At 35.0% G+C, this 18,297-nt stretch overlaps 1 protein-coding gene across 7 annotated transcripts in view; it reads right to left on the bottom strand.

Annotated features, from left to right (window-relative positions):
- The window catches only part of LOC117421529 (leucine-rich repeat and immunoglobulin-like domain-containing nogo receptor-interacting protein 2), a 508,422-nt gene that overhangs the window by 69,256 nt on the left and 420,869 nt on the right, over positions 1 to 18,297 (bottom strand). For 2 of the 7 annotated variants that reach the window (XM_059032086.1, XM_034036046.3), the window contains exon 1: positions 16,045 to 17,196. The exons of the other annotated variants lie outside the window; for them this stretch is intronic. In XM_059032086.1, coding sequence (XP_058888069.1) covers positions 16,045 to 16,049 — 5 coding nt within the window. In that variant the 5' untranslated portion in view covers positions 16,050 to 17,196. Of the gene's footprint in view, positions 1 to 16,044; positions 17,197 to 18,297 lie in introns of those variants that run through there. 7 annotated transcript variants of the gene reach the window in all.

Genomic DNA, 18,297 nt, shown 5'->3' with positions numbered 1-18,297 from the left:
AACGCGTCGTTTTGTTTTGAGTTTCAGTGTTTGTTTCTGTTTTGTTCAAACATTTTTTATTTATTTTACAATAAACCGCCATACCAGTGCATTCACTCATCATTCTGTGTCCTGCATTTCTTGGCCTGACGTCACCACACGAGCCAGTCTGTTCACAGGTTTTCAAAAATATAGCGGTACATGTCCCCACGTGTTGCTACAACTGTTTTTTGCTATACCTGTATTTTTTCTTTTCACTGTTAACATCTTGACAATGTTTTACACTTACAACTTTAAAGTCTGTTTCAAAGCTCTTTTGTAAATGGCCGCTCTAGTGCACAGATAGTGTAAGGATTATTGCCCACATTGTCAAACAGGTAACACAGCAATAACGATCCAAGATGTGGTACGGAACAGAAAAGCCAGAGAACTTTTTTTTTTTTTTAATCGCTCTTCCAGCAGTGATCTCAAACCCCAGTGCACTAGAGCAGCCATTTTGACAAGAGCTTTATTATTCTGCTACTTACTCTTTAAGCAGTTCACAGTTACTGTACTGTTTAACACTGTATATCAGTACAGATAGGTTGTGTGAAGGATATGGTGCTATTGCATATAGATATATGTGCAACAGGTTTGCACAATACACAATTTTGATTCCGCAGCAGCAAAGTGTGCATCTCTTTTTTTTGTCTGTGCATCAGTCTACTACACAGGGGAGACTCCACACTTTCCCTATGCTGCAATGCCTAAGTAGAACATTAAGATTGTTGTAGTGTAAAAGCACAGAAGAGAACAATGGAGGTTTAAAACAGTGTTCAGAGCTTAGTCTGGCAATTGATGTACAGTGCCCCTTCCTTACATACAGTATGCGCACCTCTGACTTGGAAGGTGATTGTGAATTGCAAGTAAGGATAACGTCTGAATGAGGTCTCTATTATATACAGTAAGAGGGTACTTGAATACATGACAATGCAGACAGCTTTCTCCCTGATTGGATGCAAGACTGGAGGCTTCTACAAACTTTTATTTAATCCAATGGGCAGTCTTTCTGCAGCATTTTAAATGACTGTACCTGTGGATATCTGTCTACACTTTCATATTAAATTCAGTAAACAATGCATTGAAGTAATCTAGAATTGGTAAATGCTGTAGTCAGTGTGCAATGCTTGTGGAAACACACATTTATCTGAGCTATTCATCTTCCTTGATTTGCTTCACAATTTTTATATGCTTCAAATACACACAAAGGGATAAGCAAATAATCAAAGGAAATCTGGGGTCCCCAAACCAACAGTAAAGGTAATACATTATTTAAAAAGTTTACTACATGTGGATTACAACCATTTGAAGATCATCTTCTGCTAATCCCTGACTCATGGACTGTATAGAGAAAGTACTAGCCCATGTAATTGATTTCTAGTAGACTGGATGCTACAAAAGACTATGGGGGACATGTATCAAGATCGACCGATGCAGTGCTAAACTGGCAGAGTGTAAAGTAGTGCTCTGCCACGGCACAAATTTTACCCCATTCTGATTGTATTAACTGGCCCAAAATGAATGAGGCATGGTGTAAACTGGCAGATTTAAATGCAAAAATTCCACTGCACCTGTGTCTAAAAATGGGCTACAGGTAGCAGATTAACAGACTAATCTGAAAAATAGCGCCTCCCCTCCAAATGGGCTACCTCAATTGAAGAATAGGTAGGTCATTTGGACCTGTGTTGACCAAGTGTCTTGACTTTATAGTATGTTATTATTATACGATGGATAAAGCCAAATATACATAATGAAAAGGATATACTAAACCAATTTTATTATACAACCAACACAAACAATTGTACATAATGAAATAACTGGTATCAAGCTATAATTTCATCCTCAGGGAGATAAAAAGGATAATGCAGACCCTAAATACTCTCCCTTCTTCTTAGTTACTCTCCCTGTGTTTCTTGGGTTGTTCAGGAAGGTTAGGAGCCTGAACTCTCCGTCGTAAGAAAAGCCCCTGAAAATTCACATTATCACGAATTTCACATTAATCGTGTATTTGACTGCCTACTGTGAAAAATATGCATTTTATTTTCCTTACAGTATTTTACATTGCTCATCACCTCCCCTGTTGATGTCATACTTTTATCAAGTAGAAGCAGCGCTACAGTAGCTGTACATGGTCCAGCTCAATGCCATGAATTTGGTTACGATGGCAACGGGGTCAAACAAATAACAACTTCATGATTGGTGAATTCCTCACACTGTACAATGCATTTCTACATACTACTAGAAATGTATAGTGTGTATAAAGAAAAACACAAAAGCTTTGGTTTTGTCATTTCACGTTTGCAGTTAACGTTTCTCCCGTGTTTAAAATTTTGGGATTAGAGGCAGCAAAATAGGCTATAAATTACACGGTCATTTCAATTGATGTGTCAACATAAATTTTAAAGGTTTACAAAACTAGAAAATGTTGATGAATTTGTCATTCAAGGTTGTTTTTAAAAAATCTATTTTGTCTGCAGGTTGTTTTTTTTTTTGCAGTCTTGTTTCCAGCAGAAGTTTGTTACATTTTTAAAGATTGTTTCAATAGTGAATCGAGTTACAATGTACATTTTTAAAGAGTAGCTAGGCTAAATGTTAAAATGTTTCAGCCTTGGTTTTTGGGTGATGTTCTTGATGAACTATCAATGATAACACATTTTAGGCAACTTACATCAGTAGAATATAACGTAAATAGAGTTATTATTTCGTGATACTCAGTGAAATTTATTTATTTATTTATTGTCATTTGTGAATTTCTTTTAAAAATACAGTGAATTTTCCGGGCCCCTGTATGACTGCTGCCATAATGCACTTTCCTATCAGCTGCTTTCTGACTTTTTCTTTGCGCCCAGTCAAGAGTCCAGAGCCCTAACCACTACTCCACACTGCTGCTGTAAGAGGAAGGCTAACTCAGAGGGGAAACATCTTAAGCTTTTCTCAAAAAGAGATTTACCACAGTTCAATTAAAACCACATAAGAAGCTTTTATGTAACAACTAGAGTGGTCAAATATCTCTATATAATGTCCTGTTCATTCAGAGATATCTCTAAATAACTACTTGTTCAAATACAAGCTACATTAACGTTTATCATCTTATTCATATCTCTACTAAATGCAATACATCTGTTTACTTTAATTTAATGCAAACTGATTATTTTGAAAATAGTTTTGAAGGAAACTGTATTTGTGCACCGTGCCAAAAATGAATAATTAAATAAAGATGGTGATTTTGCAGAGTACCACGTTCAGTCTCACATAGAAAATAATAAACCATTGGTTGAGGAAACAAAAGGTATTTTGATACAAATATATTGTCATAGAATGAGGAATATTTGACTGTAAATGTGGCCCTCTTACGAACGAGTAATGCAACTGCTTTCCAATATGGTTTTGGTTCTCAGACTTTCTACCAAGTTTCAAATTGAAAAAAGTTATTGCAGTAAGCAATAATTCAACCTCTTCTGTGCATTGGAATTTGAGCCCACAGAATGTAATACCTAATGCATATTATAGTCAGCATCTGACATGTGTCCAAGCAGACTGTATACAAAGAAGATAGTGGCAGAAATGTAAATCACTCTGTGACCAATTTTACCAGAGTTTACAAAAATTCAGACCATGCCAGGAAGTGATGAGATGTCATTCTCGAAAGATGCTTTGAGACCCAGAAATTCTAATGATGCAGGCTATACTGTGGTCCAGCTGTCGCTTCCTTTGCTGGATTCAAGAGGCTAAAATGTCAGTCGAATCTTTATAGACTCTACTAGTAGAGTAGATGTAGTTGAGAGACATGAAAATCAATTTAAGAAGTGCCTCTCGGTTTACTATATAGATGCAGGATTTGTTTTCTTGCCTATTATTTGGTGTGTGCATAGCTACAAATATGTACAGAGTGACTGATGGAGAAAATTGAAAAGAAAGAAGGAGTCCTGAGAGGAGAATGTATTGATGACAAACAGGAGCCAGGCTTAAAATATAAACTGCTCGGCCTTCTCAAGTAATGTGTGGTTTCAGTGTTCAGAATCCTGAATCACATTACCCATCCTTTACTCATCTCCTGTTCTGCAGGCAGCCTTGTGGGATGCTGCCTCTAATCCTGCAGTCTGAATGACTTGGTGTTCTAATATTAAATGGATAGAATTCTGTAATGCCTTCAGCTTGGGAACATAGGCTGTTCTTAAGACAAGATCCCCTGTGTTACAGCACTATCTGTTCCAGTTCATTTATCTTCACTTCTATACCTTCCTGAGGACTTAACTCATGGATGTGAATCAGGTACAGCACCCCTTAAACTACATTCAACAACTTCAAAAACCACAGGGGCCAGGCAAAGCTCATACCTTTGATGGCGACATTAATGAAAGATTGAAATATAGTTCACAGGATAGATGAATCCATTTGTGTAGGTCAGTTTCATGTATTCCAACTACTGTGCCTTGACTTTTAAACTCCCTCATTTCTCAGTGCTCATCCCTTTACTGTTATTCTCCTTGTTCAATCATTTTGTAAATCTAATTGTGTTGTATTACTCTGTCTTTATTTTACTGCTGAATTACGTTAATCAGTTCAGCAGCAAATAAAATACTGCACATGATTTCAAAGAAAGGACATTTATAATTCCAGTTCAACGATTTTCTTTTACATTGTGTTAAGGTAAAAATATTGTGGTACATCCCTTCTGTTGAATTTTCATCTATTATTTATCTACTGTAATTTCTATTATAATTTTAATAACACTGGTTGTTCAAGTTAAAAGTGAGAGATCCACCACCATGTTATTATGACAGAAATGGCAGGTGGCGGTGCAGTACATTCAAGTTTGATGGAAATTAAGAGAGAAGGTTGGCTGTCCACAAATCATGCCAAATTATACAGAATGCCGGTGTGCTAGGAAATAAGCTTGATCAAGCTCTAGAATTTAAAGGGGAGGTTCCATTGTTTCTAATATCTACGAGCTTAGGCTGGGAAATAAGTGGATCGAGCCTAGGAAATGAATTGATCGGACATATTAACAAACAATAAATAATTTTAAATTAATTTTGTAAGTATAATTTATATTAATAAGTAGATCGGATATATTCGACAGTATGACGCTAGATAAGGGAATGTGAATATCGCTGTAATATGTATCAGCAACAAATACATGATTTAAAATGAAATTCGTAAGTAGCCTGTGATATTAATGTGTATTTCTGTTTGTGTAACAAACGTTAACTAGCAAAATGTGTTACATATTTAACGTTATTTTGCATTTCTGGAGGTGTTCTTGTTTTGTTAAGCACTACTGTATGGACAGGTATGTGAGCGATTTTCCAAAAAGCATGAGTTTCAGTCATGGAAAAAATGTTGCTCCATGCTGCGATAAACTAGGCCACAGTGCACATCAATCACATGATGTACTTGAAAAATGTTGCTTATACAGTATTATTATTATTTTATATTATGCACTTTGTTGTTTCATTTATTTTTACATACAGTACTTTGTATAATTAGGACAGAAACAGAACAGGAGACTGGTTATCATAATGCATGTATTTCAAATACAAGTTTGGGAAGAAACAATACATTAATTAGTTAAAAACTAAAGAGTTAACGTCTTTGCTAAACTGTGGTAAATACCTGTAGTTCAATACCAACCAAGATAACTATTGTAAGAAGGAGAGATCATACAATATACTGTATGTAGGCTGCTGTATATCAGCATGATTTTAAAAATGGTAAATTCCTGTAGTGCAACAACCATGTAAGACATATAAACGAGCAATCATATCTACCTAGGCATACGTTTTTCACTTCTGTAGTTGTCCTATCTACAGAGGATTTCACAGGGTCCTTTTTTAACATAGTACACATCTTATCCCTTAGTAATACTATATATTACTGCAAGGAATACAATTGTCACATTTGTGAAGAATATGGCATTTATGTTAATGTGTTGTGTGCAAACAACATGACAGATTTTTTTTTTTAAATTCCCAACCTGAGTACACAACACAATTCCTTTCTAAAAAAAAAGGAATTTTCTTCACCCTATCCTAATTTAAAAACCACAACCCTAAACATAGAACCGTTTTAAATAAACATAATTGTATGTGTAACAATAAATGTTAATGCTTAAGACATGCAGACAAAACAATGTACTGTAGATACTATTTTTCTTTTTAACTGGCAGTGGTAGGCCTATGTTTTGCCATGTCTAAACTGTGGTAAAGTTACAGCTATACTAATAGTAAAATGTAAAAATATGACCTTGTCATACTAATATTATGGATGCAGTATGTCATTAGATTATATTACTGGAATATTTTAATTTTGATTAAAGATTGACAATCATTTAATACATAAATACATCTTCGCAATCACACATAAACTACATCTGATTGACAACGATGTTATAGAAACATGAAAAGACAGGGGTTTAAAACAATTTACCATATAAAGAGTCGTCAATCATACATTTTAAAGTTCACACGAAAACACAGTGGCACGAACACACACCGACATACAAAAATAAAAAGCCATGCAGTGAACTTCCCCTTTAATTCAATTTATTTCCTACTATAGAGGGGGTTGGAGTAGACAGGTTTTACTGTATGTCACTAAATCATGGGGTTCACACAGGTAGAACTGATGACAATGTGGATGAACTGTTTGTATATTTACACAGTTAGGTACAGACTTGGTTGTCAATAATTTTGAAGTAAACCCATGGAACAGTTTTATTACAACTGAATATTTCAACATTTCAGCTAGTCCTTTCAATGGTGAAATTATATTTACAGTGATGTTATTTGAGTAAGGGAATGGCTACAGACAAGAGCTTTTTTCCCTTTTTTGACACACCAAAAGTATCACAATGGTATGAATCAACCAACACTGGCTATATATTGACTATTGGGATTGTCACAGCTTTCAGCTTTCATTTTTTGTTCCAGTCGGAAACAGTATTGTTAATCGTCTCGGTTTTGCTGTTGTATTTATTTATTTATTTATTGAGATACAAAACTGTATCAGCGTGCTCAGCAAGTTAATAATAGCAGAAATGTATTAGGTTGTGTGTTAGCACCATTCAAAAATAAAATAGACAATCTTATGGATTATTTGTTTAATCGTTCTGATTATGTATATACCATATGTTTAAATGGTTATGGTTAAAATCTATTTTTTAAATCAGGCTTTTTGTACGTTTAACATGTTTTGACTAGATGACATTATAAAAAAAATAATGAGTTGTTATAATTTTCAATAAATTCACCTGATGTTTAATATTTTAACTATTATTGTGTTATTTTATATACTGTTATTTTTGTTAATCGCTTCAGAGAATTTAAGAAAAAAAACGTCCCCGTTTTTCACTGTGGAAATCTGGTAATCCTAACCTAACAGTGTGAGAAACTGAAGCTCTGATAGAAAATTTGGTCAAGCTGAACTAAACAAAACTCACAAAAATAGTTAAATACAGTATATTCAGTCTTTTCTCAAATTACTTTGTTTAATGCTGACATTAGGAGAACCGTGCATAACGGGATAAACTGCATTATTTTCCTACTGTAGGCATTTAATAAACGGATTAATTAAATTAGTGAAGTGCTCCCCCAGTGCTTTCTTCCACAGCAATAAGTAAGAATCTAAAACATGCTATATTAAAAATCGGAACAATGCCAATATATCAATAGCTGCCATCTTTTAATATGCCTTGCAGGGTATTGTAAACATCTGGTTCACAGACCATATAAATTAACCGAGTGCGCTTGAAAACTGCATTGTGAAACACAATCGAACACGGTCCTGAAAAAAATTGAAAAGGACAAAAAAATAATAATAATTTAGCTCACATCCAAATTCACTCGGTCTCTTTGCTCGCAGATAACTGTGAACAGCAAGCACATTGATACATTGTTTCAAAAGAAACTAACTAGACCGATTCTGTTTGAAATGGACCCAGTGTGAATGCAGCCTCAGTTTAACTTAATTTAGAAACTAAGCATTGTGAATAGGGCGTGTCACTTGCTGCCAAATCAAAAACTATGCTGCAGTTTAAGAAAATAACATCAATATTTAACTTGTTTAATCTGTTGTGTACTGTAAATACATCCATATAGTTTTAGTCCCATACTAGTACAAGTCCATGAGAAAGTATTAGACTTTTTTTGCTTCCAGACAAATCTGCTATTTTAGTTGCCTATTAAAACTGACTTAAAGTCAGTTGGTTGAAGGACTAATGAAACCCCAGGAGGACAGCAGCATTCTATCGCAAGTGTAATAAGTGTTTTCTATGCCTTTGTTGCATTTAGCCCACCCACTTGCTACATCCACTAAGGACACAGTAACAGCATCTTACCAGAAAGAAAACGCTACTAGGTCCTTGTTTCCTAAATTTGTATTAAGTGTAAAATAACACCAATAAGAAAATTAAGAACATAAGAAAGTTTACAAACGAGAGGAGGCCATTTGGTCCATCTTGCTCGTTTGGTTGTTAGTAGCTTATTGATCCCAGAATCTCATCAAGCAGCTTCTTGAAGGATCCCAGGGTGTCAGCTTCAACAACATTACTGGGGAGTTGGTTCAAGACCCTCACAATTCTCTGTGTAAAAAAGTGCCTTCTATTTTCTGTTCTGAATGCCCCTTTATTTAATCTCCATTTGTGACCCCTGGTCATTGTTTCTTTATTCAGGTCAAAAAAGTCCCCTGGGTCAACATTGTCTATACCTTTTAGGATTTTGAATGTTTGAATCAGATCGCTGTGCAGTCTTCTTTGTTCAAGACTGAATAGATTCAATTCTTTTAGCCTGCCTGCATACGACATGCCTTTTAAACCCGGGATAATTCTGGTTGCTCTTCTTTGCACTCTTTCTAGAGCAGCAATATCCTTTTTGTAACGAGGTGACCAGAACTGAACACAATATTCTAGGTGAGGTCTTACTAATGCATTGTAGAGTTTTAACATTACTTCCCTTGATTTAAATTGAACACTTCTCACAATATATCCGAGCAACTTGTTCGCCTTTTTTATAGCTTCCCCACATTGTCTAGATGAAGACATTTCTGAGTCAACATAAACTCCTAGGTCTTTTTCATAGTTGCCTTCTTCAATTTCAGTATCTCCCATATAATATTTATAATGTATTATTTATAATAATTTAATATATTTGCTATTTTTTTTCTCTTCATCTATGATTTTGCCATTTGTATCTCTTAGACATTTCACCTCCTCTTTAAATGTTCTCTTGCTGTTGTAATATTGGAAAAACTTTTTGGAATTGGTTTTAGCCCACTTAGCAATGCTCATTTCTGTCTCTCTTGGCCTTTCTAACTTCCTTTTTGACTTGTGTTTGCAGTGCCAAGTACTCTTTCTGTGTACTTTGTTCTTGGTCCCTTTTAAACGCTCTGTAAATTGCCTTCTTTCTCTGAATATTTTAATTGATCTATTAAACCATTTGGCAATTTTGTTTTAGATTTAGATTTGTCTACTTTTGGGATATAATTGTTCTGCGTCTCTAGAACTACATTTTTAAAAAACAGCCATCCTTTTTCCGTGAATGTTTTCTCTATTTTACTCCAGTCTACTTATGTTAGTCTCTGTTTCACTCCTTCATAGTTTGCCTTCCTAAAATTGTAAACCTTAGCTTTAGCCATTACTTTTGGGGTTTTAAAAAGCACTTCGAAGGAGACCATGTTATTTCCAGTTGTCCATATGCTCCTTTGCAAGGTGCCGGCAGTATCCCAGGAAATACACAGTTTTGGTCTTGTCTTTTAATTTCCTTCCTAGCTCTCTGAATTTGTTTTGCAGGGATTTTAGGGAAATTAAGTAGAAACGGGAGTTACTGTGAACAAAAACAAAGCATTTCCGGTAGCATTATTATTATAACCTGCTATTTCTGCATGTAGTCGCAGTAGTGTTCCTATATTTGCCTCAAAATGTTACATATGAAGGGAAGAAGATTGGAAGAAAATGTGTCATATCAGATCGGATGGTTTGTAAACATGAAGTAATGGAAACGCGAATGGTCCGTATCAATAATATGGTCAGAGGTTAAAAGAATATATATATAATTATAAAAAAAAAAAAAAAAATACAAGACATTTTGAAATGTCCCTAAACCATCACGGAGAAATTGTAAATTATCATACTGTATTACACACAAAGGAGATATTTGTTTATACAGATAAAAGTTTATAAATCGAACATAGGTAACCTAAATGAAACCAGTATTACCTAAACCTTTAGGCATTTACAAACCTAAACAGTTTCTAATAAAGTGAAATAATTAATACATTCACAATTCTGTGGCCCATGCAAGCATTACCATGGGACATGTGTTATACGGTAGCACTTATTCACTCCATAGTTTCCTTTTTGCATTATTTCATTTTTCTACCCCAACCCCCATGTGTAAAACCCTAAGGATCAAAATCCTTAGAACTTACAAGACTGATATTTCCATAAAGTCTTAAAGCCTCAGCAACTAACCCTTTGGATCTATGTAGACTCCCCTAGTGATTCACTAGAAATCACCACCACTGATACATATTAATGCATGGAGTTGGGGTCGAGGCTGAGTCATCAAAACCAGCCCCAATCTCTGTAGAAATCCTTTGTTTTATTTTATGGCATGCAGAGGTTCCCAACCTGTGGTTCAAGAGTAAATCCCTGGTGGTCCTTGTAAAAAAAAAGTATCCCTACTGCCAAACTGTTAAACTGCTTCAGTACATCGTAACACTTTAGTTTAGGTGTCTGTTATATATAAACAATAGCAAAAGTGTATAATATCTGTAATGCAAAAGCAAAGCAGTCCCATACAATTGGTGAGATAGCCATATAAAGAAAGACAGAGGCATATGAAAACAAACAGACCTGAAAAGACAGGCAGACTATATCCTGTATAACTGATTGTAAACAATAGCAAAAAATAAATACAAATAAAAAACTGTATAATAATAGTCTGATTATTTCTAATCATATTCTATTCATTAAAAGCATAATTAATAACATGTTTATAGATTGTTTCTAATCACTTACCTGTATAACAGATACTTAAACTAAAGTGTTACCCAATACACTACTCCCAATGTAGCTTCCTAACAATCTAACTGTATGCCTCCTAAATATCATCTAATTGCTATATTTTTATATTTTTTCCATCTATCGCAGTAAAAATACGGTATTGGGCCTTCTTTTGAAACAAGTGCAAAGGCAAGTGCAGATTTTCTCAACAAAATAAAAACTATAGCAATGGTATTAAACTTACTAGAAATAACTTAGGAAATGTTAAATTGTCTAATGTTCTTGCTAGTTTTATAAATAATTTGCATATATATTATTTGTCTTCATAGCCACTGCTTGTGAATAAGCTTTGTTTATTAGTCTTAATGAACAAAAATTGCTGCCAAGGATGAATTAAATATTGCTTTTAAGCCATTTCTGAAAACAGTGAATAACACCAACAATACCTGCTCCTGTTCATCTGCACAAGAGAAGGCTCAATATCTGTGTTTGTTTCCCTCTTCTCAGGTGGTTGACCTTTTAGTAATCTTAATCAGGTTGAAACTGACTGCATCTTTTATTTTTGATTCTGTCCTGACTGGCGGTTAAGGAATTTGATCTAGTGTAAGTGTCAATATGTTTAATCACTGAGGCAACTCAATACATATTTTAATAAAACTGAAATATAATATAAATTTGACAATTTTGTTATCCTCCTTTGCCATTCTCATGTAAAACAGTGCCTTTCCTGTTCCAGTGCAATCATATTAATATTTGAGACACTAAAAAAAAACATTATATTGTGAAAGAAAATAGCATTATACCAATCTGAATATTTTACTGCTAGTAGCCAAGGTAATTCTGACTACATGAGATTGCTCTACAGTCTGTGCCAAATGGATGTATACACTGTACATGAAGGATGGATTAGCCTTTTTTATTCCACATTGATAAAATGGTTTTAAAAAAGCAGAAAAGCCCAGTTTAGTCCTTCGATTCTGATCACTGGGATTAGCCACGAGCTGTAAAGGTTTCAAGAAAGTTGAAGCCAAAAGCTCAGCTTTAGTTTCCATGTACTGCCATGTAGTGCAATCTGAGTTCTTTAATAACTGTAATCCCTAGGTCAGGCAAATGTCGTCATTGTCTCCTGCTTTCTTTACAGACAGAGACATGTAATAATCACAGGCACCTTCGGATACCATTTTTCCCCCAAATATACTGGAATATAGCTCAAATAGGACACATGACACTGTTGGTCTGAAATGTTAGGACTTCAATAAGGATATGTATATGACCCCATTAACTTGTGGTTAAGGTTAGGATGAGGGTTAAGCCATTTTCACTATAAACCCTAGACCGATAGGATCCTAACATACAACAGTATATGCCCCTTTTTATTTATTTTTCACTATAAATCACATTGCATCCATTATTACTATGGTTTTGCCTTAACTGTTTCACCTATCATTAGTGAACCTAATACAGGTACAGGTAATCAATGGCCACTAATGCAGATCTCAAACCTCCATTCTGTGGTGCTGCGCTCTGCCCCATAATACAGCATCATAGCTATGCTTTGCTAATTTAGCCCTGCCTTTTTAGTCAAACAATTGCTGTCTCCCAGGAATGCTAGTCCCTGCTGTCTGGTCATCACCTGCACCACAGAATTCTGCATGCATCCTGGGGAATTATTGAGTGAGATGCCAGAACTGTCCAAATTAATTCAATCAATGTATATAAAAAAAAAAAGTGTCCCGATTTACATAACAAAATAAACATATATATCAAAAATCCTATATTTGGGACATGTGGTACATTCAATTGATCTACACTTACTGGTGGATCTAAATATCGCCTTCATTAAAATAGGACCTTTTCTGAGGTTACATATTTTACAGAGAGATCTGTAAAGATGTTTGGGTTTTGCATAACCTTTCAATTAATTAAGAAGTTTGGGTATTTGGACCCATTGCAAACAGTAACAGTTTTATTAATGTAAGGATACTGCTGAACAATGGGAATATGGCATTAAGAAAATAACTAAGATAAATAAGATAAGTCCATGCAGACCAGATACTGTAAATGTAATAACTATACAACAGTAAATACTCCTATGCTTAATTGTGCTAACTAAGGATTTAAAAATAAATGTTATTACTATAGCAACATTACCACCACACAGCACAGGAATTCATTATGTAACAGGTGACAAGGTTGCTCAAGCTAATAAGAAGCAAGAGAATTTAAAACCTGTCATATTGTTACTTAAAGCTTGCAGTGTCCCATAGTCAATTTTAACTAAATTCCAATATATTTTTCTACAGTAAAGATTTATCAGAAAGTGGGCTTTGTTAACCCTTTATTTAGAATGCATATAGTACTGATATACTAATATTTGAATACAGCGCTCAAATGCACATTACTTAAAATGTATTCAAATATCCATGTTGCTTTTGTATAGCTGGAGTATTTTTATACATATGTACAAAAAAAAACAAAAAAACACATTCGGATAATTAAACCTAAAAGATAGTCAAATATGTATTGAAATGTGGAAGAATGTCTAACTTAATACTTAGAGGGCATCACTACTTTCTTTCCAAAATGTTGATTTTGTTATCCATATTTTTGTTATCCAATGCACACACCAAAAAAGCCTTAAAAGGCAACCTTCCTAAATTGTACCAACTATTTCTATAGTCTCCTAAGGGTCTATTCATAAAAGTACTTGCAGACTGTCCCAGGTAATCGAATTTCATTTAAAACTAACGAAAGTCGTCCATATTGATATTCATAAAATGATCTGTGCAGACCGGTGACTGTCGCTAAGCAATTTATGAATGGGTATATATTCGTTCATGACCGAAATCCCTCCTTTTGATGACATCATCAGCTCTATAAACATTCGCTCAGTTCCGTCGTTAGCTGTTGGGAACATAAACAAATGGAATCTACCGACAGCAGCACCCATCGTTTTATTAACAGTTTGTTCCTTTGCTTTACAGGACATACGCACTTAAATGAAAAACACTTGTAACTCAATTATTTCAATTATTATTTCAGCTTAACACAGATACAGCATTACTTATTAAAAAAAAATATATATATATATTAGGTGGTGTTACTCACGTGGGCATCAACTTTTATACGAAAACAGTTTAATTAAAAACAATTTCTGTCTGTTTTTTATTTTATTTATTTATTTCTTTTTTTATTTATGGGGGAGATGGGCTTTTTGTCATTTTGATGCTGTCGTTAGGTTAGACTCCACCGCACCCAGCGTTCAATAACTCCAAGTTGTTGACAGCATTTTGCTTTCATTCACTCTTACGAACAGCAGGTTGACGCTCAGGACCGATGAAGACTTTATTGTAATGAGGTAATCATTAAGCTTTATCTCAATTCGTTTAAAACATGCCTTCATAGACAAAAATTGTTGGGGCTTAACAACGATTCTGAATGATCTCTTATGAACAGCAACTGCCGGTAAATAGGTGGCTATGGACGAAATATGATCATGTACTCCTGTTTTCTCATTTTGACAGGTGTTAACCCTTTATGAATAGACCCCCCTAGTCATTTAAATAGAGGGCAAATTTAAGTTATACATCTAAAATTCAAACATGGAAAACAATAAATAAATACATTATAAAATACTACATTATTTTTCAGTCTAAAATATTACAATATACAGGTCCAGGTGTGTTGTTCTAAGGAGTCCTAACAGAAATAGAATGCTACACACAGGGCTTTTTTGTATGCCTGCCTGTCCCTGCAATGTACAGTATCTCCCCAAGTGTGTGTGTTTATTAGAAAATTGTTGTGTTATCTGTGAAATTTCTAAGCAGTCCGTTTTTCAGGCAGTTTCTTAATCAAACCCCACAAAAATAAAATCCTACTCAAGATGGCACTGGGTTTATTGGAGCTTTCAAAACACTAAAATGTGTATTTTATTGAATTGTAACTAAACATTCCCATTAAAGAAACTATGGGCTATGTGATCCACATGTGTGAATTGTTATGCTGCTTACTAATTGTACATATCTGCCTCTTTCTCTTAATCCACAGACAGCATGGAGAAAGAACATTTGCTACCCTGCACACTGTGGATATCTGTGACTAACTAAGCTAAATAAGGTATTAAAACGCAAGATATAAAATGAGACACTTTCACCCGACATCTCACACATGTACCTCTTCCGAGAACAGCAAAATACTGTCCTCTTTTTACAGAATCAGATTTACAAACGTAATTCCTATCACATATTAATACTGGTGCAGTGCCTTCCACAATAAAAAAAAAAAAAACCTGGATATGAGGCTATTTGGGGGACAGCAGCCCGAGGTCTTGCTGAGAGCGATGGGGACTTTTGGACTGTACTTAAAGGGACAAGACCTTTTAAGTTTGGCCTAGTCAGCTTTTCTTCACAAATATTGTTTTGCTGTGTCTTTGCACGTAATACACTGCTTTAAAAAAAAAAAAAAAACTGCTATGCCCAGGAGTCATGCACAATTGCAGTGATGTAGATGTACTGCTTCAGTTCGGGGCTGGAGCTTAAGCACCTTCGTGTGCTCAGTTTTAACACAAAGCTACAGTTATGGCAAAAGTAAACTGAAAATACACTCGTCACATTTTTTGTTCTTGTAGTACAGTTATGTAGTTATGGGCGACAAACATTATCTTTGCCCATAGATGATGTTCAGCTCTACAGTAGATATGTTTTAGAGCAACATTGTAACCGTATTCATTTTTCATTTTAACTATTTACTCCATCTTTTCCAATTGCTGTTGATAGGTTGTTCACACAATATTATACCTAATTTACAGTACCTGTGTAGGCTACAACATACATAACTAAAAACAGATAACTCACAGACTAATACAGCTCTCTTCAGTAACATTATTTAGTAGGAACAGACAGAACAAACTGCACATTACTGACATGTGAAATGCAAGCTACACACAATCCTTAATAGTGAGTGAAGTGGTTTCTGCAATTTGAATTCCTCAGTGCATCCCAACATTATCAGGCAAGGTCACTAACCTCATTCATGTATCATCTAACTGATGTCCAGGTTCTTCAACACGAGTCCACGGTTACAGCTCGTAAACATACACTATATATATATTTTTTTTTTATCTGTTTCCAGTATTGACATGTGGTCATAAAAAGCTTGAAGTGTGAGTCACAACTGCCATGACATTTTTATTTCCACTCAGTTGCCAATGAAAATTTCAACAAAAAAAATAAATAAATAAATAAGTAAAGGAATTGTCACACTGGGGCATGCTACTGTGAGAAATCACCTCTTGTCCAATGCTACCATGTTACCCTTTTGAAGTCAGGAATGTAGGTTGAAGATGCTTATTTGTCATCCTGTTGAGGAACTTGCGCTTGATAAAACCAGGTTTTGTAAGTATAGGTTAGGTAGACCCACACATTGTCCATATTATCAGTTGGCTGGTATTCAGGACAGAGGAACTGATTGCTGTACAGAAAACATCAAAACCGTCCGTATTCACAAAACTCACGTGTCACACAGCTCCAGAAATCCAGCAGTAGTATTCAACTCTTAATGGTCCAACAATAAATTGATTTATACAAGCAGTATTTTTTTTGACAAAACTTGAACATTGCAATTGAATTCCTTGTCAAGTTTGCTCAAAAATGTAGTAAACCTTAGAATGCTTGGTTGGATTATCATTCACAGATCTGAACAATTCTAGGCCTGCTTGCTGAACTGCCAAACCAACTTTTGCTTCAAGTGTGGTACCAGTTCTGATCAATCATTAGAGAGGTCAGTAGGTTTCCTAGTTTGTATAGAATTATAATTGCTATGCCTCACTATCTAAAAGAAGAATTTTCAGCAACAATCTGTGTCTGCTGCTTGGTTTATTTTTACATATACATTTTTTTGAGAAAATGATTTCCTAAAAAAGATAACAGTTCCATTTTATGTCTGTCTATTGCTCAGATACAGGATATCTAAATGTGAACTTTTAGTTGTATTCTTGGTTTGAGTTGTCATTATCATTTCCTGTAATCCAAACCTGATACTGCTCAGCTCTCACTCTTTCCCCCCTTATTGGTCCAACTCCTTTGCTGCCAGTCGCTTGTTTTCTCCTTTTTTCTTGTCTTCTATCTTCTTCTCTATTCATCTTTTCCCATTCAGTTTGTCCTCTCAATCTCAGTCTACTACCCCTCTCTGTTTTTTTTCAGACACATCAGTAGCCAGGAGGATACTCAGCTAACTGCAGCACAGCCACTGAGCAGCTGGTTACCATGGAAACCAAGAGGCTGAGTCCCACCTTTGCTAGGCCTAACCTGTCAATCAGAAAAAAACAGGACTCCAGCAGAAAGTTCTAGTTGGTACAACATTTACAAAATGGACGTTAGTATTTATAAATAAAGAAACAATGTTCCAAACTTCTCTTAATACACACCTACATTGTGGATTTGCACTGTGTAATCATAATCACAGCAGGCACATTAGGCTAGCAACTAAAGGGCATACACAATGGTAGGAATGTTTTAAAAACACAAGATATTTAAACACAGTTAGTGTTATTAGCTATAATTGGTGCTTGTCTTGTGCAGGCATTTTTAAAGGTAGAATACAGTAAGTTGGTTATGTTCAAGCAATTGGGCTTTAAAAACAAAACACAAATACAGTATGTAATTGAAAAATATTACATTGAAATATAATGACCTGCAAATGTGTGCTAGTATTAGTATTACTAATACTGTACACGTATTAGGCATACATGTAGTGTATGGAAAACGGCAGGCTAGATATAGCGAATACTTCAAAACAAATATATTGTAGAGATCCGTCCATTCTGCTGTATTCCTCGCTGACTATATGTGTTTAGAACATAAGAAAGTTTACAAACGAGAGGAGGCCATTCAGCCCATCTTGCTCGTTTGGTTGTTAGTAGCTTATTGATCCCAGAATCTCATTAAGCAGCTTCTTGAAGGATCCCAGGGTGTCAGCTTCAACAACATTACTGGGGAGTTGGTTCCATACCCTCACAATTCTGTGTAAAAAAGTGCCTACTATTTTCTGTCCTGAATGCCCCTTTATCTCATCTCCATTTGTGACCCCGGTCCTTGTTTCTTTATTCAGGTAAAAAAAGTCCCCTGGGTCAACATTGTCTATACCTTTTAGGATTTTGAATGCTTGAATCAGATCACCGCGTAGTCTTCTTTGTTCAAGACTGAATAGATTCAATTCATTTAGCCTGTCTGCATACAACATGCCTTTTAAACCCGGGATAATTCTGGTTGCTCTTCTTT

The sequence above is a fragment of the Acipenser ruthenus genome, chromosome 1 (assembly GCF_902713425.1).
Source record: "Acipenser ruthenus chromosome 1, fAciRut3.2 maternal haplotype, whole genome shotgun sequence".
In the NCBI taxonomy this organism is placed as follows: domain Eukaryota; kingdom Metazoa; phylum Chordata; class Actinopteri; order Acipenseriformes; family Acipenseridae; genus Acipenser; species Acipenser ruthenus.
This window is presented reverse-complemented; position numbering and strand designations above follow the sequence as displayed.